Source organism: Brassica rapa, chromosome A07 (genome assembly GCF_000309985.2).
Source record: "Brassica rapa cultivar Chiifu-401-42 chromosome A07, CAAS_Brap_v3.01, whole genome shotgun sequence".
Lineage (NCBI taxonomy): Eukaryota > Viridiplantae > Streptophyta > Magnoliopsida > Brassicales > Brassicaceae > Brassica > Brassica rapa.
This window is the reverse complement of record NC_024801.2, coordinates 14447628-14474041: the sequence shown is the minus strand read 5'-3', so window position 1 is coordinate 14474041 and position 26414 is coordinate 14447628. Positions and strand designations below refer to the sequence as shown.

The following is a 26414-nucleotide window of genomic DNA, read 5'->3' as shown; positions in this document are numbered from 1 at the left end:
TGTTTCTTTTTGCATTAACTAAAATTAATTCAACCAACAAAAAATCATACAATAGAATATAAATTGTCAAAACATCAAATAACATTAAAATTATGCATAGGAGATTGAAAATATCATTTAAATTGGAACAAAGATAAAATCTTAATATATCATTTAAAATGAAAACTAGGGAGTATTTTTTTTTTTTTTTTTTTTGAAACACACTTATATTAAAAGATCAAACCAAAGTAGTTGTGGCCATTAATACCAGTTCAGCAGACAAGACCTGCTTTGCTAGCTTATCAGCCTCAGCATTTTTCATCCGAGAAATCCAATGAAAAGAGACACATTCAAAAGAGGAAGCTAAAGAGAGGATATCTGTTAAGATCCCATAGAGACCAATAATCGATGATTTCGTCTTTAGAGCTTTGATCAATATGGCTGAGTCCGACTCGCACCGAATCCTTGACAGTCCTAGCTCTCTGCACTTTCGTAATGATTCCCGGAGGGCCAAAGCTTCGGCGACCAACGGTGATCTCACATGGTGAGCGGGACTAGAGTAATGGGAGACTCTGCTTTGTGAGTCCACTGTCCATCCAAGACCTGCAATCTTTTGGACTTCATTTCAAGCAGCATCAGTTTTGATGAGAACACAGTTCGGTGATGTAGGACCTGGGGGGTTCAGCTTATGATTTGTTGGAGGTGGTGTCACTTGACAAGATCCCCATTCACGAGCCAGTGCAATGGCTTTGGAGAGCGTTTCATCTGCTGGTTGAGGTTTTCCATTGAAAACCAGGTTGTTTCTTGCAGTCCAGATACTCCATAAAATCCAGGGAGCAAGCTGGCCTTCTGTTACTCCCGTAGGCGGTAGGTTCTTCCTCGTCGTCAGATCACTCCACAGGCTTCTCAAAACTATAGATTCATTGTACTCAATACTTGGGAAGACAGGGGCAGATAACCAAATCTGTTTCGCAAAAGTACAGTGAAAGAACAAGTGATCTATAGTTTCTGGTTGGTTGCATCGCTTACACTTCCCATCGACATTGATTTGTCGAGCTCTCAGAGCCTCTCCAGCTCGTATTGCTCGATGTAGTACTTTCCAAGCAAACAATTTTGTCTTTGGTGAAGTTTTCAAGTTCCAGACCAATTTCTTACACTCAAAAGCCGAGTCTTCTTGTGAAATGTCCATCGGACTAGTGCGGTTGGAGAGTGCACTCACATACCCTGTCTTGGTGGTGTAGTTTCCTGATTTCGACCCCAGCCACGTGAGCTTATCCGGAGCTCCCGTTATGCTTGGTTTGATAGCCAATATTTTAGATTCCTCAAAAGGGAGCACCAGTTTAATCATGTCAATGTTCCAGGTCCTGTGGTCAGGAAGCAGGAGATCAGACACTGTGAGATTTTGGAACTCCAGCGGGGCTGGTCCCATGGGTCTCTCTTGCTCGTCAAAGCTGAGCCACGGTTTGTCCCAGATATTGATGCTTTCTCCATTCCCCACTTCCCAGCTTGCGTTGCTCATGATGATGTCGCGTCCGGTTAGTACTCCTCTCCAGCCGTGGGAGATGGCGCTCTTAGCTGTGACAGTGAGAAAATCTTCAGTTGGGCAATACTTTCCGATCAGGATGCGTCCGAGCAAGCACTCCGGGTTGTTTATGAGCCGCCATGTGAGTTTAGCTAGATAAGCTTCATTGAAGCTCTGGATATCCCTGAAATCAAGCCCCCCCTGTTCTTTAGGTCTTATGAATTTTTCCCATGCCATTTTTTTGCTGTCCATACGATCGTCCCACCAGAATCTGGTGAGTGCTGACTGGATTCTCTTACAAAGCGAAACCGGAAGCTCGAAACAGGACATTGCGTGTGAAGGGACAGATGAGAGGACACTCTTAAGCATAGTCATCTTTCCAGCAGTTGATAGGAATCTATTAGACCATCCTCTTGCCTTTTGCCTGATTCGATCAACTATGGAAGAGAAGAGATCACTTTTGGACCTGCCGAAGTGTTCCGGTAATCCGAGATACTTCCCAACTCCTCCTTCTTTGTGGATTGATAGGGTATCTTGTACCACCATTTTCAGCGACCGTGGTGTTTTGTGAGAGAAGGAGATAGATGATTTTTCTGTGTTGATCGATTGGCCAGACGCCTCTTCATAGCGTTTGAGCAACTTGTGTAAAGCCTCACTGCTCTCCTTACTGGCCCGGACAAAAAACATTGTGTCGTCCGCGAATAGAAGATGGTTTATGCGAGGAGTCCCTCGAGCTACCCGAATCCCTTCAAGTGATCCGTCTTCCTGCGCTTTGTTACATAAGCCCGAGAGTACCTCACTACATAGTATGAATATGTATGGGGAGAGTGGATCTCCTTGACGGATACCACGACTCGGTGTGACTCTTCCTCTAGGAGAACCGTTAATGAGGAAGGAGTACGTAACAGTAGACACGCATTGCATGATCCAGGAAATCCATTTAGGATGGAAACCTAATCTCTGAAACACCAGCCTTATGAACTCCCATTCGAGCCTGTCATAGGCTTTACTCATGTCAGTTTTAACCGCCATAGCGCATCGCTTCTCTGCATCTGACGTCTTGAGATAGTGCAAAACCTCGTGAGTAATAAGCACGTTATCTGATATCGCTCGTCCCGGTACAAAGGCGGATTGATTTTCGGAAACGATGCTCGAGAGTAGCGGTTGGAGTCTCTTCGTCAAGATCTTGGAGATGATCTTGTAATACACATTGCATAAAGCTATGGGCCTGTATTCCGAAACGCGCTGCGGGCTGGGGATCTTCGGTATTAGCCGGATATGAGTCTCATTTATCCTGGGAGGTAGACTGTCGGTTAGGAAGAACTCCTGTATCTCATTCACTATATCTTTTCCGATGGTTTCCCAGTTTGTGTGGAAGAAGCTAGCGGAGAAACCGTCTGGTCCGGGAGCTTTATCAGCATGAATAGAAAACACTGCTTCCTTAATCTCATTTGCATCCGGTAATGAGATTAGAGCATTGTTAGTCTCTTCGTTCACCATTGGCGCTAGCGCATATCGGACAGTCTCTTCTCTGTTGCCTTCGATTGCTTTGAAAAGATCATGAAAGTAGCTCAAGATCACTTTCCCTATCTGATCTTCTTGATAGACCATATTGCCTTCCACATCTTCTATAACAGTAAACCCATTTGCCCGCTTCCGGTTCTTTGCAGTGGCATGGAAGAAACCGGTGTTTTTATCTCCGAGACTGAGCCATAAAAGCCTGCTCCTCTGTCTCCAGTATTCCTCTTCCGAAAGATAGGCATCATTAAGCTCGTTGGAGACTTTTGTGATAAGCTCAGTGTTATTTGCCGGATCAATCAAAGCCTCCTCCAGCTCTGCACGTTTTTGTTCGATCTGCTCTCTGCTGTTTTGGTATTGTTGCTTACTCCATTGGATCAAAGCCGATCGGACTAGTTTGATTCTGTCATTGACAGTTGCGTCTGGGTCCGAGTCCCATGTTTGCTTGACTAGTTCCTTGACAGCAGGGTTATTCTTTAGCCTTCTATCATATCGAAACATGCCTCTTCTTTTTCTCTTGTCCGGTTCAAAATAAGATAAGATGGGCTTATGATCAGACCCTTCATACGTCAGATATTGGGATCGAGCGTTTGGAAACATCTCTGCCCAATAACTATTTGCAGCCGCTCTGTCCAGACGACAGCGGACTACATAGGTTTCTTCAGCCGTTCCTCTTACACCTCGCCAAGATAGGCAGTCTCCCGAGTGGCGCAAGTCATAGAGGTCACCCTCGGAGTAGAAAGATCTCATGTCAATAAACGAGCCCTCAGCTCGTGGTGGTCCTCCTTCTTTTTCCGAGTTGTTGAGCAGATCGTTGAAATCGCCAGTCAAGAACCACGGGGCATCTCTAGCCATGCTTCTTTCCAGTAGCAGGTCCCATAGGGCTTTTCTTTTTGGTTTATCAGTATCACCATAGATGAAAGAAGCGTAAAAGGTTTTTCCTTCAAACACAATACAAGCATAAATACAATTTGCAGACGAGTTTAGAATTTGAAGCTGTATTTCCTGTTTCCAGAACAGAGCTAATCCTCCTGCTCCATGCCCAGTTGGAGGAACAAAATGCTGATTCTCATACTGTAGCTGTTTCGTCTTCTTTGTGACGAAACTGTCGGGATTTTTAGTTTCCATAAGGAAAAGAATGTCCGGGGAGATATCTCTCTTCATCTCCTTTAGACGTCGAACTGTCCGGGGATTCCCTAACCCCTGACAGTTCCAGCTCGCCACTTTTAAGGACCGAGAGGAGATGGATTTCGAAAATCCATCCTTCTCTTCGAGGTTGCGGGTATCATGTTGCATATTGGCTGGTTGTCGGAATTTTCTGAATTCCCTGCATCGCGGGAGCTTGATGTCCGAGTTCGAACATTCTGTTTCTTTTCCTTTCCCTCTTTAGCGTTCAGCTTTCTTCTCACGGGGGTTGGTTTCGTTTGCTGGATTTTTCTCTTCCTGGAGCTAGAGCCGACTAACTGTTTCGGGCTTTGTTGCACCTTCCGGGTTCCGGGTGGTCGTCCGGGCTTCCTCTTGCCTGATATTCCCACCTGTTCTGCTCTCTTAGTTGTGCCGATTCTAAGGGGAGCTGGAACTCGTTCTTCAGTTTGCTCAGTCTCAGGAGTTAGGTCTTTCCCAGCTTTATCTGTCTCTCCCGTTCTTCTTTGCTCTAAAGATGGGCCAAGCCTGAGGGAAATTGGGATCCTTTCCATAGAACGTTCTGTCTCAGGGGTAATCACCCTTTCAGCATTGTGTGTCTCCCTCAGGGAAGCTTTTGTTGCTATGCGCAAAGCTAATTCTTCCATCTTCTCCTCTGCCAAGCGCATTCTTTCTCTTCGGGCTGCCCTTTCTGTTGGATCTGCTACTTGAGTATACTGAAGCATTGCTTCTCTTACTTTATCTCTGGCCTCATTGAGGGTTTCAGTTGGGATGTTAGGTTGTTTCTCTGTGTTGCGCTTCGCTCCTTCTGAGCTATTGCTATTCTCCCTTAATCCAGTTTGTTCTTCTCTTCTTGTCACAGACCGCCCTCTCTAAGAGGGAGAGTAGTAATTTTCCACTCTATTATCCGGATCGTTCCTTGGAGGTCGAGAGGATACTTCCCTATTCTGGTGACTAGGTTCTCTCATATGAGTCGCCCTACTGTCATAGCTTCTTTGTCTCTCCTTGGATACTTCTCTAGTATATCCTCGACTAGATGTCTCATAGCTAGAGCGGTATCTACGTCTTTCTTCCAGTGTTCGACGAGCATCATAACGTAACCCTCTGGGGTCGTAGCTCCTCCCCCTTCTAAACTCCTCCCCATTGGGGTTGGTTGCTGAAAAGTGATACACATCAGAGTTTGATCTTCGCTTTTCAAGCTGGTCCTGAGAATCTCTTTCCTCAGTAAGTGCTCTGGTTTTAAGGTCCAGAGCCTTCGCCTCCCTGTCTTGGTGTTTAGCGACTAAGCAGTCTCGAACTTCATGGTCCAGTCTGAAACACTTGGAGCAGTATCTTTCGAGTTTTTCGTAGACAAAGGTTGCTGTGACTTCATCTCCATTGGAGTATTCAATAACTGATGATTTTATCAGAGGTAGGAGGCCGTTTACATGGACCCTCATTCTCACTGAAGTTTGAGTGATCTCCATCTTATCAAACAAACCTATGTTTTCGCCGAGATCTGTTACTGTCTCTTCTGACCACAGATGAATTGGGATGCCTTGCACTTTAATCCAAAACGGGATTAATGAGGGAAAGTCTTTGGATACTGTTGGCTCCCATCTTTGAACAATAACCATCCATCTAGAATAGTGATATGGCCTTTTCTCCAGCACTGCAAGCAGGTCCTCTTCTTTCTCGAATTGGAATTGAAACATCCCGTTTCCTAAGTCCGCGCCGACTGGTCTAGTGTCTGACTTCCAATACTCAGTGAAGAAGGGGATGAGGGACCAAACTTTCTGAGTTGTTTGGTTTGTGACCCTGCCAATAAGAGTGAGGGAGTACTTTTGGAGTAGAGCTGAGTTGTCCGGTGCTTGGGCTTTGATAGTTGGCTTTCTTGGTGCTTGGTGGTAGTCGGTAGCTAGGTCTTTGCCTTTGTCTTCTTTAGAGAATCTTCTAGCCATTGAAGCTTGCTGTAGATTTTCCCTGTGAGATTTTCTCCGGAGTAGATTTTTTGTTGTGTTGACTGTCGGAGTTGGTATCGGTATTCTTCGTTACGAGGTATTGACGACCTTACATAAACGAGAGAGCTGAATTTCAGCTGAGAACTCTGTAACCTGAGAGTCTTTTGGACAGGAATCCCTGTTTCAGAAAGTTTATCCCAACTAAAGAGTCATCGGTGAACCTTCGCTGGTCTTCATGGTAGCAGTTTCCGGTGAAGGCGGTGGCCGGAGCGGTCCCTCCGACATTCGTCGGGGGAAGAACCCGAAGGTTAAAGCTCGATACTCTGTATTATCCAACGGTCCCTTCTCTATCAAGAAACAATTTGAAAAAGCAGAGGGTATTTGCAGTAGTTTTTTGCCAAAAACCGGTAAAAAGCAAAAGGTGTCGGGAGGGGTCTGCTCTGGACTGCTGGGTAAGGGTTTTGCTTTGTGAAACGTGCCTGGGAGAGAAAGGCAGACGCTCTGAAAAAAAAAAACTAGGGAGTATAGAAATGGTTTTAATTGTGTTACGATATGGCTGGAGCTAATGGAAATACCGGCCTAAGGTTGTGAAAGTTTCGAGGTCTCTGCCAAATTGGTTCTTTGGTTCTTTGGATAGGAATATTCTTCAAGTCCACAAATAAGATTCCTAGACTTGTTTGTATCCATAGATTGAAGATTGGTGGACTCTTCTTTAGTGATCGCTATCATCAGGACATCCACTTCGGTTCTCTTAATAAGTTCGTAGGTTTAAGTTTTAGTATTCTATTTTTTGTTTGGTTCATATCCTTGTAATGTGTTCTGGTTCCGGAAGGATTGCGATCCTTGTCGACTTATGGTTCCGGAAGGAGTGTGTTCCTTGCCGGCTAATGTAATGCTTTTCATGTTTTTAAATTAATAGATGACAAAAAGGGAGTTAGAGATACCTACACTTATATCCCTTATATATGTTATCACATATGGACTCAGATTCTCCATATACCACACATAAGAGCATAGGTCTGGTCCATTAACATTTTGGAAAATAAGATTATATGACACTGACAGCAACATTAGGGGAATGGGTCAGCTAATCCAGCAAATCGCATCAACCAAGAAGACTATTCCCCCACTTCAAATTTGAGAGCCACCGGACCTGATCAGTCGGCTCAAACTAGGAACAGATCTAAAAAGGTTTTTAATCGGGGCACCATATTGATGGGGACATTTTTTTCAATTTTCTTCACTAAAATAATATTTGATAAATTAAATTAAACTATTAGAGAAAAATTAAAAATTAGCAGGGGGGCACGTGACTTGTACCGCCGTAGGTGCGTCCCCGACCCTGTAAACGTCTCAAACGGAATAAAATACAACCGAACATTTTCTCTCTAGTTCTATACCCGGGTCGGATCTCGCGAATACTTTTAGTACCCGTTTCAGTTGTACAGACACGTGACACCGCCTTACTCGGACAGAACATCCCTTTATAAATATGGAAAAAGCTGTCTTTCTTTCTTTTTCTTCCCCTAAAAAATGTCCCGATTGCTGTCGAAAACCCTAATTCCCCACGGGAGACTCTTCCTCCGTCGCTTCAACGAGCCGGCTTCGAAGATAACGGCGGCGCCAAGCCTCGTCTGTTTCAACCGCCGTCCCTATTCATCGAAACCTCATCTGATCGAGATCGAGCTGGACTCTTCCTCGTCAGCGACTTCCAAGGCCGAAGCCGAAGCCGCGGTTCTCAAGAAGCTGAACGAGTTCGTTCGGAGGATCGTCGTTCAGAACTCGACTCCCGATTGGCTCCCTTTCTCCCCTGGCTCCTCCTTCTGGGTCCCTCCGCACCAGAACACCGCCGCCAAGATCGCTAATTTGGTCGACCAGGTGACGCATCCGTTGACGGAGGAGGAGGTTCTCTCTCTGTCTTCTCCTTCTGGCTGGCCTTGCTCCTCTTTCTTCACTCCTCCTCCAGGTAAATTGTAAAAAAAATAAGAGTTAATTTTGGAGATGAGATCTTTAGGGGTGATGCGTTTAGACAGTGAAGGGGACATTATGTTTTGTCTGAATGAACATGTAATGTAATTGAACTGATATTTTTATATTATCTATGTACTGTTATGTTTGGTGTGATTTATTGTTTTTTTTTTAATTGAAATGGTATATAGATGATGATTCTTCATCTAACCAAGAGGTGGAAAGGAGCACGGAGTTGAACGTTCCGGGGAATGAGATGCTGGAAGTCAAGCTAGCGCAGTTTCCAGATCCAATCTACTTGTTGAAACACGGAGACGATGATGAGTGATTTTTCTTTTCCAGCTCACGTGGAAGGCCAGTCCTGTTGCATGGTTTGCGTTGACAGGCTTTGGAAAAAAAAAACGGATGATTCTCGAGACTGATGAGGTTAGGGGTGGGCGTTCGGGTACCCGTTCGGGTTCGGATCGGGTATTTCGGATTTTCGGGTATTTCGGTATAGAGGTCTAGAACCCGTTCGGGTATTTCTGTACTTCGGGTCGGGTTCGGGTATTTTTAGTTCGGATTCGGTTATTTCGGATCGGGTTCGGATATTTAGATTTTGAAAAAAAAAATTTAAAATTTTCATTTCTCAAGTTTATTGTATTTAAAAATATAACTTTTAGTTAACTAATTTTTTATTTTTAATAGATTGAATGGTTAATAGATTTGGACATAACATTTTAAAACTAAAAAGGCACTAATTTAGTTATTTTTTTTTAATTTTGGATATAACTTTTTGTTAATTTTTGAAATAAAAAACTTGACATGCATTTTAAGTGAGTAGCAAATCATTTTTCCGTAATTGTATGTATATCATATGAACTTAAATTATGTGTAGTATCAATATAAATATTTTATATAAAATGAGAGATATAAACTAGAAACATAAGGTTAATTATACATATGTTCGGTTATATTCGGATATCCATTCGGGTTCGGGTATTATCCGTTCGGGTTCGGGTATCCAATCTCTCCTTATTCAATACCCGTTCGGGTATTTTGCTACTTCGGTTCGGATTTCGGTTCGGTTTTTTCGGATCGGGTTCGGGTGCCACTTCGGATATCGGGTAAAGTGCCCACCCCTAGATGAGGTTGTGTTTGTATATACAGTTGCAAGCCATGGAATTATATCGATGTTTTGGCTGTCTTAACGCTGTTTGTGAACTATATTTTATACAGCTTGTTATAATTAATTAATAATTAATTAAAACCATAGCAGACGGTGCAACTTGAGATCATAATGTTCGTATATATTAAGTTGATAAAAATCTGAAGCAATCAATGTTATTACATGTTCAACTCCGTGCTACCTTCCAGCTCGAGGGAGGTTTGTTTATTATAAGCCCTGTTTTATTTTATTCAAGGGTTAGGGCTGGTACCATTTATTTTTTATACAAATCAATAACTCTTTGTATATCAAATTTACCAAAGTTTACATGTTTTATAAAACTCAAATATGCTTCATTTAAATAGAAAATGCATCTTTTATTCATTTGTGTCTTCAAATTCTAAGCATGGAATTTAAAAACCAAAGTTTACATGAATAATAACACTCGTTTCAACAAAATCTTTGTTGAATCAAACTCTCCTCAAACTCTCCAAGTCATTTAAATAGAAAATGTATCTTTTATTCATTTGTGTCTTCAAATTCTAAGCATGGAATTTAAAAACCAAAGTTTACAACTTTACATGAATAATAACACTCGTTTCAACAAAATCTTTGTTGAATCAAACTCTCCAAGTCTTTAACAGTCAAACACTCGTTGCTTCTCCAACACTCATTGCTCTGCAACAAGCCCAACAATAGAACAAGATATGAATCATTGCGGTTTGTCTACATATAGGCTCATGAATAAGACTATACAAAGAGTGAACTAAGCTAAAATGCTGCTTCAGGTTGTGCTCACACAAGGATACAAACCAAATTCTGTCTCGTACACAGATAATGTTAAATAGGATGTACTGAACGAGGAAATCTTTAGAGGCAAGAGAGATGATGATCATGAGTGAAGAGAAATGGTAGAGACTCTACATATGATCATGAATAAGATATGATCAATGTCTCAGTCAAAGCGAAAAAACTGAGGCATTGTTTACAGTCTATTAGTAGCAGATACAAGAATGGATTCGACACTAGCTGAAACAAAATATATATCAAACTACAGATAGTCTGACAAGGAGCACAGAGAGATACATCAAACGAACGACACGTTTCATAACCTAAACAGGATTTAAAGTCCTAAGCTTTCACCTTTCAGTTTCTTTCTATTAAGAATTTGATGTAACCACAATTTGTGATGTATGGGTTTGAGGCAGAATCAATCATAAGTATTCAAAGTAAGCTCAAACATTACAGCCTACAAGTTCTAAGTTCCAATCTATAACTTCCAAAACAATAACAGCAGAACAGAGATCTAAATGCAAGAAACCCACGCAAACATAGAACACAACAAGAAGTATAAAACTCAGAATCTAAAACTCAATCAGTTAGTGCAGTCAGCCAGTCAGTGACACATTCACAAGCAACTAATCACAAGCATCATATGGGCCTTTAGCAACTTGAAACAGACAATAAAACAGAGTATTTACCACATATCATATGCTTGAATCTTCTATTCCTGAGCTACTTGCTTTTTTTATTAGCATCCTCATCATCATAATCAAAGTACTCCTCAATGTCTCATACATCAAGTAATCACAGAAATCATTCAAACAGTGAGTTCAGCAACAAACCCATAAACTATTCCTGAAACACTTTATTCGAGACAATGAGTTTACCTTCAAACTCGGCAAACCCACGTAGCCAGTTTCGCGTACATATCAATGCATATCAATGTTTGAACACTTTTAGGGAGGAGACAGATTCTAAAAGGGTTCAAAACCCGACCTCCCACAGTAAACACAGATTCAAAGTAGTAATAGGGATGCTGAGATTATCACGGGCAAGCAAAGCTAAGTCACCATATCTGTGTTGCTTATCTTTCCAATAGTCTAACACTTCCAGATATGAGAAAGCTGAAATATCAACCTTAGTATCAGCCAAATACATGTCTAGATTTGTCCTTTCGTTGTTTAAACCAAACTGGATACACCTTTCAAGCTCAAGCAGATTTTATATTCAAGATAAAGAAAAATTTAGCCAATTATTAAGAGATCAAAATAAACAAAAACTTTCTGTAAGATACTTACGTCATCAAAATCGTCTTCAAGAGGCGAATCTGTTAGAAGCTCATGTAGAGTTTTTCTTGGAAATCTGGAAGAAATTTCTGAAGACTTGAGCTATACTCTTTATAAAGCAACTCCAAGTTTGTCTTCACGATTTCAACCTTCTTCTCAGCAGTTCTAGGATCCAACTTATTATAAGCTTCCTTAAGCATTGCAGCTTAATCCTTGGATCTAGTACTGCTGCCATAGCTAAAACAAGACTGTATTCATCCTATTATTTACTTACTTTGCATATCTACAGCCATTAATCTCATCTCATTATCCTTACATGTGCACCTTGCATACTTCCTCAACAACAACTCGATCTTCTATACTAGCATTGAAATAAACACTGGCTTTAGGGTATTTGACTCCAGAAAAGTACATTGTGATTGTACTAAATGGCTTCAAGAAATCTTGAATCTTCTCACCGTGATCCCACTCTTCTTGAGAAAGCAAACATTTGTAGTTTCTATCGTACAGTTGCAGATTAGCAAAGGTTTTACGAAACTTGAGAGCTCTCACCAACATCTCGTAAGTCGAGTTCAATTGTGTGTCCATATCCATGGACAAACCTGCACTGCTTACAATACCAGCGCTCTCAACACAAGCAACAAAAGAGTCCTTCCTTGAATCATAAGCTTTCACAGACTAATGTTCACTAAAAGACCAGAACCTAACTCTAATCCTTTCTTGACAATCAAATTCAAGATGTGGGCGCAACACCTTAATGGAGATACTTTCCATCGCACAACAAGCCGTTCCCACTTTGCAGATGATGTGTAATCTTTTGCATGTTGTCATTAGCAGGGGCATTATCTAAGGTGACTGAAAACACTCTTTGCTCTAACCCCAATCAAAAATCTTCTTGGCTATTGTTCACCGGTATGGGGGGGGGGGGGGGGGTTTGATATCGCAAAATGCCAAGATGTGACTGTGTAACTTCCATTTCTTATCGATATAATGATCAGTTAGACAGATATAACCCCTTACTTGGCTACGACTCCTCCACAAATCAGAAGTAAAAGACACTCGATCATGGTAACTCGCAAACACCTCTTTCAACTTCGGATTTTCTATTTTAAATCTTTTATACACCTCCCTACTTGCGGTTTGTCTACATATAAGCTCAGAGTCTAGATTAAGATACTTATCTCTCTCCCTAACCTTTTCATATTCTACATAGCGTAAAGGAAGGTCATGATAAGTTATAATCTCATAAACCATTTCCTAATCAACTTTGTGATCATATGCAACAACTTTGGTTCCAGTTTTTTCTGGACAAGAGCGTGAATGGCGTATCATTGTTGATGTTACATGAGTCTTATCTATGTACTCTACCCCTACTGATGTAAAGTGTAGCCAACACTACATGTTTAGGACATTTAGCCCTTGGATTCATAAGAACTTTTCACTACAATAAACCGTAGCAAACACAAAGAGCATTTCCAATCCATTTTTTTTTGAAACATTTCTAATCCAATTTATATTTGACTTTATAATAGTATTTAGAATCAAATGTATTCCAAATCTAACTCTCTTTTCTCTTCTAAAATAGTATTTTTATGTTTTAATCTATTTTAAGAAATTAATATTATGGAGAAATATTTGTTTTGAACAACATATTTTAGAGAAATATATTAAAACAAATTCATTTTCTATTATAGAATTCTTCTATTCTAGAAAAAAGAATAACAAAATACATCGAATATAGTCTAAGACATGATCCTAGTTTTCTCAGATCATTATTAACTTTTCTTCTCAAACCTGGAGTTTAAAATTTATGTCAATCATTACCACTAGGCTACTACTGATTGGTTATGATTTTAACCTTTGTTGTCCTCTGTTAATGACTAATAACTTCGGTGTCTCTATACTTTCTCCTGGTATAATAGAATCTACATAATCCCCTATCATTGTTTTGGCTGGTCAAGACCTAATAAGATTAGTCCAGTTTTCAAACTCAGAGTAACCATAAATCTAATGCCCACTATGGAATAATTGGAGATAGTTTATCAAAGTGGGAAGCGTTGACATGACTCTGCCTCTATTCCAACTACATGAATCATGAACCTAATCACAAAAAAATACTATGTTTGACAAAATGAAATATTTGAATTGTGGTATTGAATGTTGATTTAATATTAAACCAGCATGATCAGACTAACGTGCAAGCTCCCATTACCTTAAATCATAAAGAGCAGCACAATTCTTGAGAAAATAATCAAAGGATCATCCTCTATATCTAATGACAATTTTAAGTTCTCTTTCATGGATAAGCTTTCTTCTTCTACTCTTTCTTGTTCATGGTCAACACCAATCTGGTATCTTAAAACAGCATTTACTCTGTTAATTATTCAGATTTTAATGAGTTATGCTTTTAATATGATTAATATTTTCATATCTCCCAGGTTTTGTCAGTATAGATTGTGGTATACCTGATGATTCGAGCTACAATGACGAGACAACAGACATAAAGTATGTTTCCGAATCAACGTTTGTTGAGTCAGGAACAAGCAAGAGCATAGCTCCTGAGCTTAAGGCAAATACTTCTCTTGCAAGACAGTTTCACAATCTAAGAAGCTTCCCTGAAGGTAAGAGAAACTGTTACAAAGTGTTGCCTCAACAAGGTAAAGGATTTAAGTATTTGATCAGAACCCGTTTCATGTATGGAAACTATGATGGACTCGGAAAAGCACCACCCGCTTTCGACCTCTATCTAGGTGTTAATCTATGGGATTCTATTGTTCTTGACAATTCAACAACTATAATAACCAAAGAGATCATACACACTCCTTCTCTAGACCATTTTCATGTTTGTCTTGTTGATAAGAACAGAGGAACTCCTTTCTTGTCTGTTTTGGAAGTAAGGTTCTTGAAGAACAATACTTATGAGACTCCTTATGAAGCTCTCATGCTTTTTAGGAGATGGGATTTGGGTTCTACTAGTAATCTTCCTGTCAGGTAAAACAAATGTCTTTATGTTTCTTCAATGTTCAAGAAATCGTTAAGTGATGGTTAGACGCCTTATAGAGGATTAATGTTTAGGCGGATGCCTAGACCGATTTTTGAATGCCTACACTGATTTTTTTTCAAAATAAAATTGGTTTGAAAAAAATTGTTTTGTTCAAATCCAATTTGCTGACTGAAATGATTTTTAGAACACTGTGTTTCTTGAAGTGTTACTTCCTCTACTAACTCATTTCTTATAGATACAAAGATGATGTCTATGATCGCATATGGATGCCGAGTAGGTTTAAAAACCATATGATACTAAATACATCACTCCCTATTGATCAAAACTACAACAACCGCTTCAACCCTGCTAGTGTTGTCATGAGCACCGCGACAAGAGCGATTAACGCTAGCGATTACATAATTCTGTTTTGGGAACCGGCGGACCCTAGGTTGAAGTTTTATGTATATATGCATTTTGCTGAGGTTCAAGTGCTCACAAGAAACCAGACGAGAGAATTCACAGTTTATTACAACAATGACACAAGACTTGCTGAAAAGTTTAGACCTAGCTACTTGTATACGGATACAGTTTTCACACCAGATCCAGTAACCGGACCAATACATGAGTTTTCTTTCGTACAAACCTCTGGAGAGATGCTTCCACCGATCATTAACGCCATGGAGATATATCAAGTTAATGAATTCTTTCAGTTATCAACTGATCAAGAGGATGGTAACGTTTTCTGAAATATTTAACAACCTCTTGTATACATATATTATGTAGTTATGTACAGTTTTGATTTTTGTGTTTTAGTCGATGCGATGACGAAGATCAAGGATAAGTACAGAGTGAAGAAAAACTGGCAAGGAGATCCATGTGTTCCTGTTGATTATTCTTGGGAAGGTCTTGATTGTAACCATAGTGATAACATTACTAACCCAAGAGTCATTTCTCTGTAAGACATTCTGCTCTGTTATGTTCTGTTTTGCTCTGCTATGTTCTGACAACCAAGTCTTTTTTTTTTTTTATCTGCAGGAACTTATCTTTTAGTGGATTGACTGGACAGATTGATCCAGCCTTTTCCAATCTTACATCCATAAAAAAACTGTTAGTATTTTCTGTGTCTGATGTAATAAACATTCATGGACTTTGTAATAAAGAGAGTTTTATCAAATATATTACACTAACAAAACCAAATGTCATTGTAGGGACTTAGCAGGTAATAACTTAACAGGAAAAGTACCAGATTTCCTTGCAAATTTACCAAATTTAACTGAGTTGTAAGTCACTCAAGCCAGGGAACATAAACAATCATCCTCTAAAGATTAATAGTTTTCAAATATATCATGCCATTTTCTGTGAGTTTTTTTTTTTGTGCAGAAACTTGGAAGGAAACAAGCTGATAGGAATAATTCCACGAAAACTTCTTGAGAGATCAAAGGATGGATCACTTTCACTGAGGTTTGCCGCTTGATAAGTTCTTTAAACATGTAAAATCCTAACTGATTATACCTTAAATTCCAATGTTGCAATCATAAGGTACGGTGGAAATCCAGAACTTTGTTCGTCTGATTCATGCGAAAAGACAAAGAAAAATAACGGTTATATCATTCCAGTAGTAGCATCAGTCATAGGGCTGCTCGTTCTTTTCACCGCATTAGCTTTATTCTGGCATTTCAAGAAAAGATCACATAAAGGTTCAAACATTCAAAAAACATTCAAAAGTTCATTGTATATAATAAAGAAAGACATAATCATTATAAACACTTCTAATACTCCTTTGTTTGCAGGTACCAATGATGCCAATACCGGTCCATTAAACACAGCCCAACGATACTTCAAATACTCAGAAGTTGTGAGTATCACAAATAACTTCGAGAGAGTTCTCGGCAAAGGAGGTTTTGGTGAAGTATACCATGGAATCTCAGATGGAGATCAAGTTGCAGTCAAGATACTTTCTGAAGAATCAGCTCAAGGTTACAAAGAGTTTAGAGCAGAGGTTGGGTTTCTCAAAGGGATCATTCTTTTATTATTAGTCGTCATGTATCCGATCTCTGAACTCTCCAACCAATCGCTATATTTTTGTTTCTAAAGTAGAAAAACTCTATTATAAAAACATACATATGGAAGCAAAACTTAGATCTATAACAGAGTTTTCTATTTTAGCGAAAAAAATATAGATGTGGATCGGAGATGGTCTTAACCAGTCTAATCTCCAGATTGTTTCCTCTTGTGTTCTCACTCCTAGGTGGAAATTCTGATGAGAGTTCATCACACAAACCTGACCTCTCTTATCGGATACTGCAATGAGGGAAATAATATGGTTCTTATATATGAGTTTATGGCTAATGGGAACTTAGGAGACTACTTATCAGGTCAGTACTACTTTTGCTTCACTGCTACTCCTTTTGTGTATCCTTGTTAATAAGATATGTTTTGTAAAGGAAAAATGTCATTTATATTGAGCTGGGAAGAGAGGTTAAAGATTTCACTAGATGCAGCGCAAGGTTTGTTTGGCAAACATTTTGAAATGAAACTAAACCAATATGTGAAAATTGATCAATGAAGGGTCCTTTTCTCATTGTAAAATATTCAGGGCTAGAGTATCTTCACTATGGTTGTAAGCCTCCTATAGTTCACAGAGATGTGAAGCCAACGAACATCTTACTAAATGAGAAGATCCAAGCCAAGATTGCGGACTTCGGTTTATCCAGAAGCTTCTCTGTTGAAGGAAGCGATCAGATTTCAACCGTTGTGGCTGGCACAATCGGTTACCTCGATCCCGAGTAAGTAATCTCATCCTTGAATCTGTACCTTACAGTATTTTTCTTGAAATGGCAAAACAAATATTAGGAGACATCATTTTATATTCTTGAAATAAAACTATCGAGGAGTTGGTTTAGTGGCTAAACCTCTTGAATGACACGGCTAGTAGGGTCTTAAGAGGTCATGTGTTTGATTCCCCTTCGGAGGAGTCTTCTCTTATAAGAAGAGTTAATTTAACATGGTCTGGCCTTGTCATAAAAGATGTACGGACTTTCGAACTCAGAACCTCCTACTCACTCAAAAAAAATGAAGAAACAAATAGTTAGAAGACATAATCTTATTTTCTTGACCGGCAAAACGAATATTTAGAAGACATCACTTTATGTTCTTGAAATGGCAGGTACTACTCGACGCGCCAAATGAACGAGAAGAGTGATGTTTATAGCTTCGGAGTTGTTCTTCTTGAAGTGATAACAGGGCAGCCTGTAATTGCATCCTCAAGAAGAGAGAAGAGGCATATAAGTGATCAGGTCAGTTCAATGTTAGCCAAAGGAAACATCAAAGGGATTGTGGATCAGCGTCTAGGAGAGAGATATGATGCTGGCTCTGCTTGGAAAATGGCAGAATTGTCCCTTGCTTGTACTGAGCAGAGGTCTACGCATAGACCAACGATGAGTCAGGTCGTTATGGGGCTGAAACAGATCTTTGATGGCAGAGTGAACGATCATAATAACCAAGGTGACTCGACAAAGATGGTTACAGTGAATCTGAATTCCGAAATGGGTCCTCAAGCAAGGTAGATGATTTTACTGCGTGCTGAAGAACAAAATTTTTTTTTTTCTTTCATTTATATCGCATCTCAATAAAAACGTTACGTATATAAATTTATTTACCTTACCTATGTAATAAACCCTCAAACTGCTTCCATGCTTACCATTGGTGACCTGACTCATCTTAGGTTGTGGGCTTTTTGATAATACCATTTCTTTTGCTTTATGAAATGAACCACTTTTGCTTGGGAAATACTAAAGAAGATTTTATCTAATGTTTCCTATTAACGCTAGAGTGAAGTTAATTTTTGGAAGTTGATTTTCTTTATTAAATATAAGAAATTCCTTTATAGGTTATGATACAAGATATATAACCCTAATCTAATGTAAAGAGGAAAATTATCAAAACCATAACAAATCCAAAAACCGCATATCATATCGTTACTAGCTCTTTTGATTTGGAGCTTTTCTTCAAGCTCCAGCTACAGTATTCTTCTATAAATTTTCACCTTGTGTTTAAAACTCAAACTCAATGACGTTAATCTCTTCTTTCTCCTTTTTTCCTCCACGAACATCTTTTGTCAAACGCATGCCTTAAAACCACCGACGGAACATCATCGGGCGGAATATGATTGACCAAATTTCCCGCTTGGAAAAGATCATTGGACAGAAAAACTTCGGGCCTTTGATTGAATTGTCTCGCTCCCAATAACTTTACCAAACACGCGTGGCAATTGTCTTTATTTAAGAAGTGGCACTTGCATGTTTTGGCTAGAATCAGTGGATAAAGATTCCTTAGAAGAAACAAAAGTTGGTGTCATAGGATCTTCTGTTATTTGTGGCTCTGGTTGCTTCTTTTCCAAACACCATTGTGTGGTTAAGTTCTTCTATACCAAAATTACACGTAACGTTTGATTGCTAAGTCTCTGCCTTTTTTTGGTTCTCTTTCTCCAGTTTCATCGCTTGGAAATCTTGGAACATTGTACTTACCTTATCGAATTGTCATCATGAAATCAGAAAACAACTTGACGGAAACAAGAATCAACTCCTCCCATCGAATTGTTTGGCTCTGATAGCAAGTTGATATGAACCGACTTTTGCTTGAGAAAAATTAAAGAAGATTTTAGCTAAGCTTCATATTGACCCTAAACGCTACTGAAGTTCAAGGTTAATTTATAAATGTTGGTGCATTTTTAGTGATCATAAAAAATTTCAATAGGCAATGTCCCATGATACAAGATATCACAACCCTAAATTCAAAAGAAAAACACCATATGCTTAACTAATGTAAATATAAAAATTATCAAAACCATAACAAATTTTAAAAACATTTCTCATATCATTTTATTGGGTTCGAAGACTAGACACACGGTATTTTAGACCTGGTGAACGAAGAGAAAGCTGAGGTGTATTATTTTAATCATGAGCTTTGCAAAACCAAAGCAAACATGTGCAGTAATTCAAAGAATAATTTCTCCAAGTCTTGTTTTGCTTTTCCTATATGTGAAGGTGATTTAGAATCGATAGTTTCATAAATCGCTTTCAAAGATTGGGCCTTAACATTTCAATCGATAGTTTTTCTTCTTTTAATAAAACCTCAAATATTTTTTTTATTAAACCAAACATAAAAGACGATGTCACAAATTAAAATTGTTGTGAGGAGGATCCACCCAAGCAATGCGGTTAGACAAATAGTTGCTCGTAGGGAAACGAGAGCTAATTATACCATCACCAAGGGAGTAGTACACACCGAGATGCCCATTATGTGATGGGTATATTCTGTTCCTCTCCTTCACCGAGAGACCAGCTCTTGTAAGGGAGGTAGGGTGGCTTGCGAATACTGTCAAGCCACCAAGCTCTCTCTTCTCTTCCCATGCATTGCGTTTAAGGTTTAGTTTAAACATCAATGGGTTCTTGTTGCGGCTTGTAAGCATAACAAATATGTCTCCTTCATGCTCCGTCATCAACACTCGCCTACCCAAATCTACCTGAAAAAAGGCGGGACAGGGTTCCACTGGAAGAATATTCCAGGTTGCTCTAGACGGGTCGAAAATCCCAATGTTGCTGAAAGTAGTGAGACAATATAAAACACCATTTGAGAAGACACAACTCTTCCATCTACGACCGGGTAACAAGTTCTCAAACCGATGGGTGGTCCATAGGGTTTCGCCAGGTCTCCAAGTAGCAATCTCAATATATGAGCAGATACTTCTATCGTTAAGCGAGATCACCAAACAACTACTTGATGTAGGAGCGGCTGTGAAAGTTAAACAGTAGCCTGACGTAGGTGCAGCCTCGGGTAAGTATATGTACTCCCGGGTAAACGGGTTAAAGAAAAATACCAAGTACGAGGGGAAATTTGTGGACACAAGCAACCAACCATCCCTAGAACAAGAGAATCCATGGCCCTTCAAATCTGGAAAATTAAGCTTGTATGCCTGAGACCGTTGCCGATCTAAAAGAATGTAGTCTCCGTTTGCTTCTCCTTTTAGTGGATAAAAAAGCCAAGGATGAGGCTGTAACTTCCTGACAGAAACAGCTACTTGAAACCATGTCTTGCAGACAAGAGAAGCATGTATGTTGGCTTTCAGTCCAAGGCGGGACAATATCTCCCGCAGTAGATCTGAGGGAATATTTATATTGCTTCTGACAATTATAAGCAGAAGAAAAAGAATTCAGGAAACTTTGATAAGTGATAGAGCCTGTATTAGGCATAGAAAAGTGAAACATTAATCTATATCCCAAAATTTTAAGAGTAATATACATAAACATATGTTCTCAAAATCTTTAAAACAATTTTTTTATCAAAATTCTTCTTAAAGTGCCTATTCGTGTGACAGTTTCAAAACGTAAGAACACAAAAAGAAGTCTTCTCAGGGATCAAAAACAAATCTGAAGCCCTAATTCAGAGAACATAAACCCTAGAATCTAAAAAAAAGAAAGAAAACTCACGGTGCTGGAAGTGCTTGAACAATGGGTTTCACTGTGAGGTCTTCCGGGAACAACGACGACGGACTTGCTGAACACATTCAATATCCGAAGAGTTAACTCAAACGAGACTATTAGTTATATACGTGATTGTTCCTGAGCTTTTGAACAAGAACAGCAAAGCTTGTAGATGAAACCAACAGAAGAAATTGGAAGCAAGCCACTAATTTCTCATATCCAAGTCTTTCTTGTTGAGAGTAATCTACATCCATGTTGTCTGATATTTAAATCACCTTTATTGATCAGATAGATGATAAAATAATAAACAAGACGAAGTCATTAGGTGAATGGATTTTTTCTGAATATTTAAATATTACGTCAACGACAAGGGATGTCATACCAGTTCTTTTTTTTTTTTTTTTCCGTCAATTTAAATTAACATTCAACAGGCCGAGGCCCAATATTTTCACCAAATACACAGCTTAAAGCCCACAGAAAAAGCAAAAAATAAAACAAAAGGCCTAGGGCCCAAACAGCTAGAACCTAACCGCCTGCTTGCGACCCAAAACCGAAAGGGGTCGGACACGTGTTCGCATCAACGCGATCTCACCCTGTCCACCGCAACTTGATCGACGCCGCTTCGAAAACGGCGACACTGTAACCGACGATTCACCGGAGCTCGTAATACCGCCGAGCCTCCATAGAAACCAACTCAACGAACTCGTACCGAGTCCCCAGGCACCCTCCCCAAAAGAGCGACACCGCAAATCATCTCACTCCATTCACGCTTGTCTAAAGATCGGATAGTTCAATCGATTAAATCGAGATCTAATCCAGAAAAGTGAAGCCGCGAACCACAGGAGCCAAGAACCAGGAACACAAACCAAACAGACCAACAAACGGGAACAAACCCTACCTTACGACAAGAAACCTAAAGCCGGCGGCGCAAGACTATGGAAGCCTTCACCCCCCGGAAACAGAGCCGGCGATGGCTGAGCTGCGGAAGCCCCTACCTCCCGGAGACTAGGACCGGCGGCGACGGATCTGAATAAGCATCCATCTCCCGGATTGAAACTAAAGACTGACATGCCGACTTCACCATGCCGTGACCCTCCACACGCCCGCGTCGTTACTCCAGCCGGTTATCCACCGTCGCTATCGGAACTTCACGAGATGATAACGACGATTGGGGACTAAGCCAGAGCTCGAACAAGGCGGTCGGGGAAGGCAGACCAGTAGAAGCGGAGGAGGAACATTTTGGCGAAGGACAGAGGGCTCCGGCGACGGCACGCTCGCTCACGCGCCGGCCGTCCGCCGGACCCAGGTTAGATCTACTTTCTCTCTCTTTTCTCTCTCTCTGTTGAACTGCGTCTCTACTTTAATTTTACTTGATGTCATACCAGTTCACCTAACTAATATTAAAGGTTAAACAATCGTTTTTTCGATTTGTCTTGGCTAGAGAGTCAGTGTCTGGTTCAATGACTTTATTGATAAATAAAATTGGGTTCCAGAGACGTGAAGAACATAAACATTAGGACGGACCCGATTTAGGAGAAACAACTGAGAATACATGTTAACCACTCCAAAAGCACATTTAGGACAGTCCCTACTTTTTCAACGGAACCATTTATTCTCCAATATATTCTTCCTTTTTTGTCTTTCTGAAGTATAGTACTTTTAAACAAAAATGAATTGATCTCATATGTATACCTCTAAAATAAATTAATGCTATTTAGTCTTCTAAATATATATGAACTAGAAAATTCCCGCGTGTTTTGTTTTGTTTTGTTTTATTTATTGTTGCTATATATTTTTGACTGTTTCCAAAATGGTCGTTTTTTTCCAGGTTACATTCAGATGTCAATATTATTGATTCCTACTTTCCTAGGCGTAAAGTACAATAGAGTTTGTGATTTGTTGTTTTTTCGTGTTTTTGTTTGTATTCCCTTGCTTTTGTTCTTTCGATATATATTCGTTGCGTAGTACAGGTCTTCTGTAGATAATATATAGGTATTGTAAATTTTGCTTAGGTAGATTATTCTGTTTGTTAGTTGAAAATCTATGGGATAGACAACATCTGTTCTTTGATTGCGCCTTCAGTAGGCAGGTGTGGTCCTTCTTCACCACTAGAATACAGTTGACGTCTCCACTATTGTTCGAAGATGGGTTAAGATGGTTGGTCAATCCATCAAGAGACAAAAATGTGAAGCTAATTGTGAGGCTTCTTCATCAGGCTTGTCTATATCTCATATGGAAGGAAAGGAACTCTAGAATCCATACAGACGTGGCTCGACCACCTGAGGCCATTATTGCAGAAATAAAGCAAATCATTCGGCTAAGGTTGGATCCTATAGCTCGGGTTCAGACGTTAGGTCTTGGAGAGATCTCGGTTCTAGCCACTTGGTTCTCTTTTTTTTTAGGATTCACATCGCCTTAGGGTTGTCAAAGTTTTTGGAAGGCTTAGCCTTCTCTGTAAATATGGTTTTTAATTTCCTTCCGTCCTTTGTATCCCCAATGGGTTTTTATTGAATAAAATTGGGTTTAAAGAAAAAAAAACTATATTTGTCTAACATATACACGTATATGTCGTCTACTACTAATTTTGTTTTGATACCAAATAGTTTTTTTTTAACTCTAGATTGTATTATTAAGTCTTTTAAACAAATAGTTTAAACAATTAGAAATAGAAAAACAAATATGGAAAAAATGATATACTATTAAGAATCCAAAGTAAACTAATAGATCTATATTGCGATCAATATTGCTTATGGATTAATCTTCATATTAATCCAAAAACACCACTTTAAACTGAATTGATAATGAATGCTACTTTCTTTTTATTGCTCCAGTAAGAAATACTAAGACAAGACAACTCTTTATATTGCTCTGTTGATAATAATAAAATCAAAGAGATTATCATTCCAAATAGTCGATTAATTAGAATTATATGCTGTCATTCAGAGTAAACATAGTTTGCAACAAGAACTCTATCACCAGAAGAACCATTAATGATTGGAGCCGGTAAGATCCATCGCCACCATCCGCTTCTAAATCTGTCAGCTACCTTTCTAAACGATTTAGCTGAACCAAAACTTTTATCTTTTCAAATTCACTGGAAGAAGCACAAAAAAATATCATTTTTTGCAAAATTTAAAATAAATTAACAATCAAACAAATTAAATGACCAGAAATAAAACAAATCACATAAAGAAAAACAAAATGAATCAAACAAGCCGATGTTGGAACTATTGAAGCCTCCGGCAATCGGTTTAAAGCTACAAAAAAACCTGATATAATATTATTTTAAAAATTCTCTAGGAAATAACTTTTCTTACCCGTTAGAAAAAGATAAGAGTAGGAAGATAACTTTTCTTACCCGTTAGAAAAAGATAAGAGAAAGTATCTCATTTTGTCAATACATATTTTTTTTGGGGACAAATTTTGTTTAATATATTTTTATCTTCGCTTCCTAATCTGTGACGTATTTCTCCATGAGTGTGATTGGATACAGCTAGAATAAAAAGGAGTGAATAAAAAATGTGGAAATAGGTGAAAAATAAAAATGGTGAAAACAAGAAAGAAAAGAAAAAATGAATGGAAACATTATTACTATAGCATAATACAGAGTAAAATTAAGAGTGTGTTTCTCACTTTCTAAATAGTAAATGGAGTAAAAATAAAAAAAAATAAGTTTCACCTGATTGGTATACTTTTGGTGGTAGCTGGAGTAAATAAAAAAGTAGAGTAAAAAGTTACTCTAAAAATGCAATACAATCACACTCAGTATCTCTCTCAAGTATTCTTATTCAATCTCTCTCTTTCTCGAGAATCTGGCGAGCAAAAAAGAAAGACCCATATGCTCTTGTGGGGGATATGATCTTCCTCTCTCAGTCAAGGAGTTCCATAGCAGGTTGGGATATTTGGAGTTAACTTATATGGTTTTATACAAGTCATTGTTTTTTCTTTTATGGTTGGGTTAGGCATGGCCAGACTATTTTTATTGGGGGAAAAATTAAAATATTAATATTTTTTCTTATTAAATTTAATAATAGTTAATAGTATATAATCTTTTAAATGTGATATTTTAAAACCATTGGAAATATATTTTATACTTTGCTATTATTTTCTACAAAATTAACAAAAATGTTTTACAAAATTATATAAACATTATTTAGTCATTGTATTTTGATTATTTAGTTATATATGTATAAAACAGACAATATATACTATATATGATGAATTGTGTAACTTTATTTTAAATTATTCTTGTAAAATATTGATAATATAAAAAATTGTCAGTATATCACTTAGAAGTTAGAACCAATTAGTTGTCCAAACAGTATTTTATAAATTTAATTGCTGTAATTTATTTGAAGAGTAGAATTAAAAATTTATAAGCTTTCTACAGAAAAAAAAAACAAAACAAATTGTGTCAGTGCATATGCCTTTTAGATAAAAATATCATATAGTTCTCTTGTATCAACACTTATTGATTCATGTATAACATTACATTATATAAATGATTTCATTAAACAAAGAAAAGAAGTAAATCTACCTGGATACACAAAAACCAAAAGAAAACCAATCAAAGAAAACTAAATAGTGAGGGCAAATAAGATATTTGATACCGGAAAAAAACTATATTACTCTGATGACAAAAAAAGCTATTTTACTCTATAATATATACTAGGGGGGGGGGGTTATTGGAACATGAATTTCTATGGAATTTGATGATTTTAATAGTTGAGAGGATTTTACAAGTTAACTAGATTTAACAAATTTTGTCAAATACTTTTACATAGATTTTCATTACTTGTGTATAGAATTCTATTGATTGTTATTAACTTTTAAAGTAAGAAATTAATGGTGGTAGAAAAAAAAGAAAGAAAATCATTTCAATTAAGACAATTCTTAAACAACTTTAAAAAAAATTTTGTCACAAAAAAGATCTCAAGAAATAAAATGACCAAAAAAATTAATTTCTACTTCTTACTTTATAGATATATAAATAATAAAAATAAAAAAATATTTTTTTATATAATTTCGAAATATATGTTTTAAATTTGATTTTTTGTAAAAAAAAATTGATTTATTATTTTTGAAATGTTTTTTTTTTAATTCGAAAGTGCTTTTTAAAACTATTTTTTTAATTTTAATTTTAAATTATTAATATTATTTTCTATTTTTTAAGTTGTGAATTGTATTATGTTAAAGTTGTGATTTGTATATTATTTCATTCTTCAATTTGAGTTTTTGTATGTAAATGTATTTTATAATATTGATTTCAAAAATCTTATGGGTATAGATGATATTTTCAAAGTTGAGTACTATGATTAAAAACAAAGAAAATTTATATCCCAATAACAAGAGATTTTAATAGAATCTTAAAATCAATGAAAACTAAACTTTTCCAATAACAATGGATTTTGAGTGGAATTTAAAAATCATCACCCCCAATAACAATGGATTCTATTTAGAATTTAAAAATTCACAAACCAATAATAATGGAATCTCAAAATTTAACAATTCCTCTAGAATTCTTTGCCCAATAAACCCCCCCCCCCCCCTCCCCCCCCCCCCCCCCCCCCCCCCTAAATTTAATTTTTTTTACTGAGGCAACCGCCCCCCTCTGACCCAACGTGCTTCCGCCACTGGGCATGGTCGTATATGGGCACAGT

The 26414-nt window shown here is 38.1% G+C and overlaps 3 protein-coding genes and 1 long non-coding RNA gene across 5 annotated transcripts; 2 read left to right on the top strand and 2 right to left on the bottom strand.

The window, feature by feature from the left end:
- Positions 1–7486: 7486 nt before the first annotated feature.
- On the top strand, positions 7487–9345 carry LOC103829498. The gene is made up of 3 exons (XM_009105158.3): positions 7487–8068; positions 8262–8496; positions 9201–9345. The coding sequence occupies exons 1-2, from the start codon at positions 7636–7638 to the stop codon at positions 8396–8398; spliced, it is 570 nt and encodes a 189-aa protein (XP_009103406.1). The 5' UTR covers positions 7487–7635; the 3' UTR covers positions 8399–8496; positions 9201–9345.
- A 2678-nt stretch (positions 9346–12023) lies between these two features.
- On the top strand, positions 12024–19050 carry LOC103829497 (senescence-induced receptor-like serine/threonine-protein kinase). Of its 2 annotated transcripts, XM_009105156.3 has the most exons (13): positions 12029–13637; positions 13725–14277; positions 14526–15004; positions 15086–15227; positions 15308–15379; positions 15481–15552; positions 15653–15733; positions 15812–15969; positions 16063–16271; positions 16521–16647; positions 16717–16779; positions 16869–17058; positions 17439–19050. In XM_009105156.3, exons 1-13 carry the CDS (start codon positions 13562–13564, stop codon positions 17836–17838), a joined length of 2622 nt encoding a protein of 873 aa, XP_009103404.1. In that variant the 5' UTR covers positions 12029–13561; the 3' UTR covers positions 17839–19050. The 2 variants fall into 2 exon arrangements, with proteins under 2 accessions (XP_033131054.1, XP_009103404.1); XM_033275163.1 differs by having other exon boundaries at positions 12024–13637; positions 15812–16271.
- LOC103829496 lies at positions 16746–17439 on the bottom strand. The gene is made up of 2 exons (XR_004449284.1): positions 17185–17439; positions 16746–17100 (listed from the first exon to the last, which is right to left on the bottom strand). It is a non-coding gene; the product is annotated as an uncharacterized LOC103829496 (long non-coding RNA).
- LOC103829495 (F-box/kelch-repeat protein At3g18720) lies at positions 18697–20944 on the bottom strand. The gene is made up of 2 exons (XM_009105155.3): positions 20761–20944; positions 18697–20454 (listed from the first exon to the last, which is right to left on the bottom strand). Exons 1-2 carry the CDS (start codon positions 20835–20837, stop codon positions 19446–19448), a joined length of 1086 nt encoding a protein of 361 aa, XP_009103403.1. The 5' UTR covers positions 20838–20944; the 3' UTR covers positions 18697–19445.
- Positions 20945–26414: the final 5470 nt, after the last annotated feature.

Excerpts from the sequence above, each read along its gene's own strand:
- LOC103829498 (XM_009105158.3), top strand. The coding sequence starts at position 7,636 with ATGTCCCGATTGCTGTCGAAAACCCTAATTCCCCACGGGAGACTCTTC. Across the intron at positions 8,069-8,261 it reads TTTCTTCACTCCTCCTCCAG|ATGATGATTCTTCATCTAAC; the intron begins GTAAATTGTAAA and ends AATGGTATATAG.
- LOC103829497 (XM_033275163.1), top strand. The coding sequence starts at position 13,562 with ATGACAATTTTAAGTTCTCTTTCATGGATAAGCTTTCTTCTTCTACTC. Across the intron at positions 15,553-15,652 it reads TTACCAAATTTAACTGAGTT|AAACTTGGAAGGAAACAAGC; the intron begins GTAAGTCACTCA and ends TTTTTTGTGCAG. Across the intron at positions 17,059-17,438 it reads ATCGGTTACCTCGATCCCGA|GTACTACTCGACGCGCCAAA; the intron begins GTAAGTAATCTC and ends TTGAAATGGCAG.
- LOC103829495 (XM_009105155.3), bottom strand. The coding sequence starts at position 20,837 with ATGTGTTCAGCAAGTCCGTCGTCGTTGTTCCCGGAAGACCTCACAGTG. Across the intron at positions 20,455-20,760 it reads GTTCAAGCACTTCCAGCACC|AAGCAATATAAATATTCCCT; the intron begins GTGAGTTTTCTT and ends TATAATTGTCAG.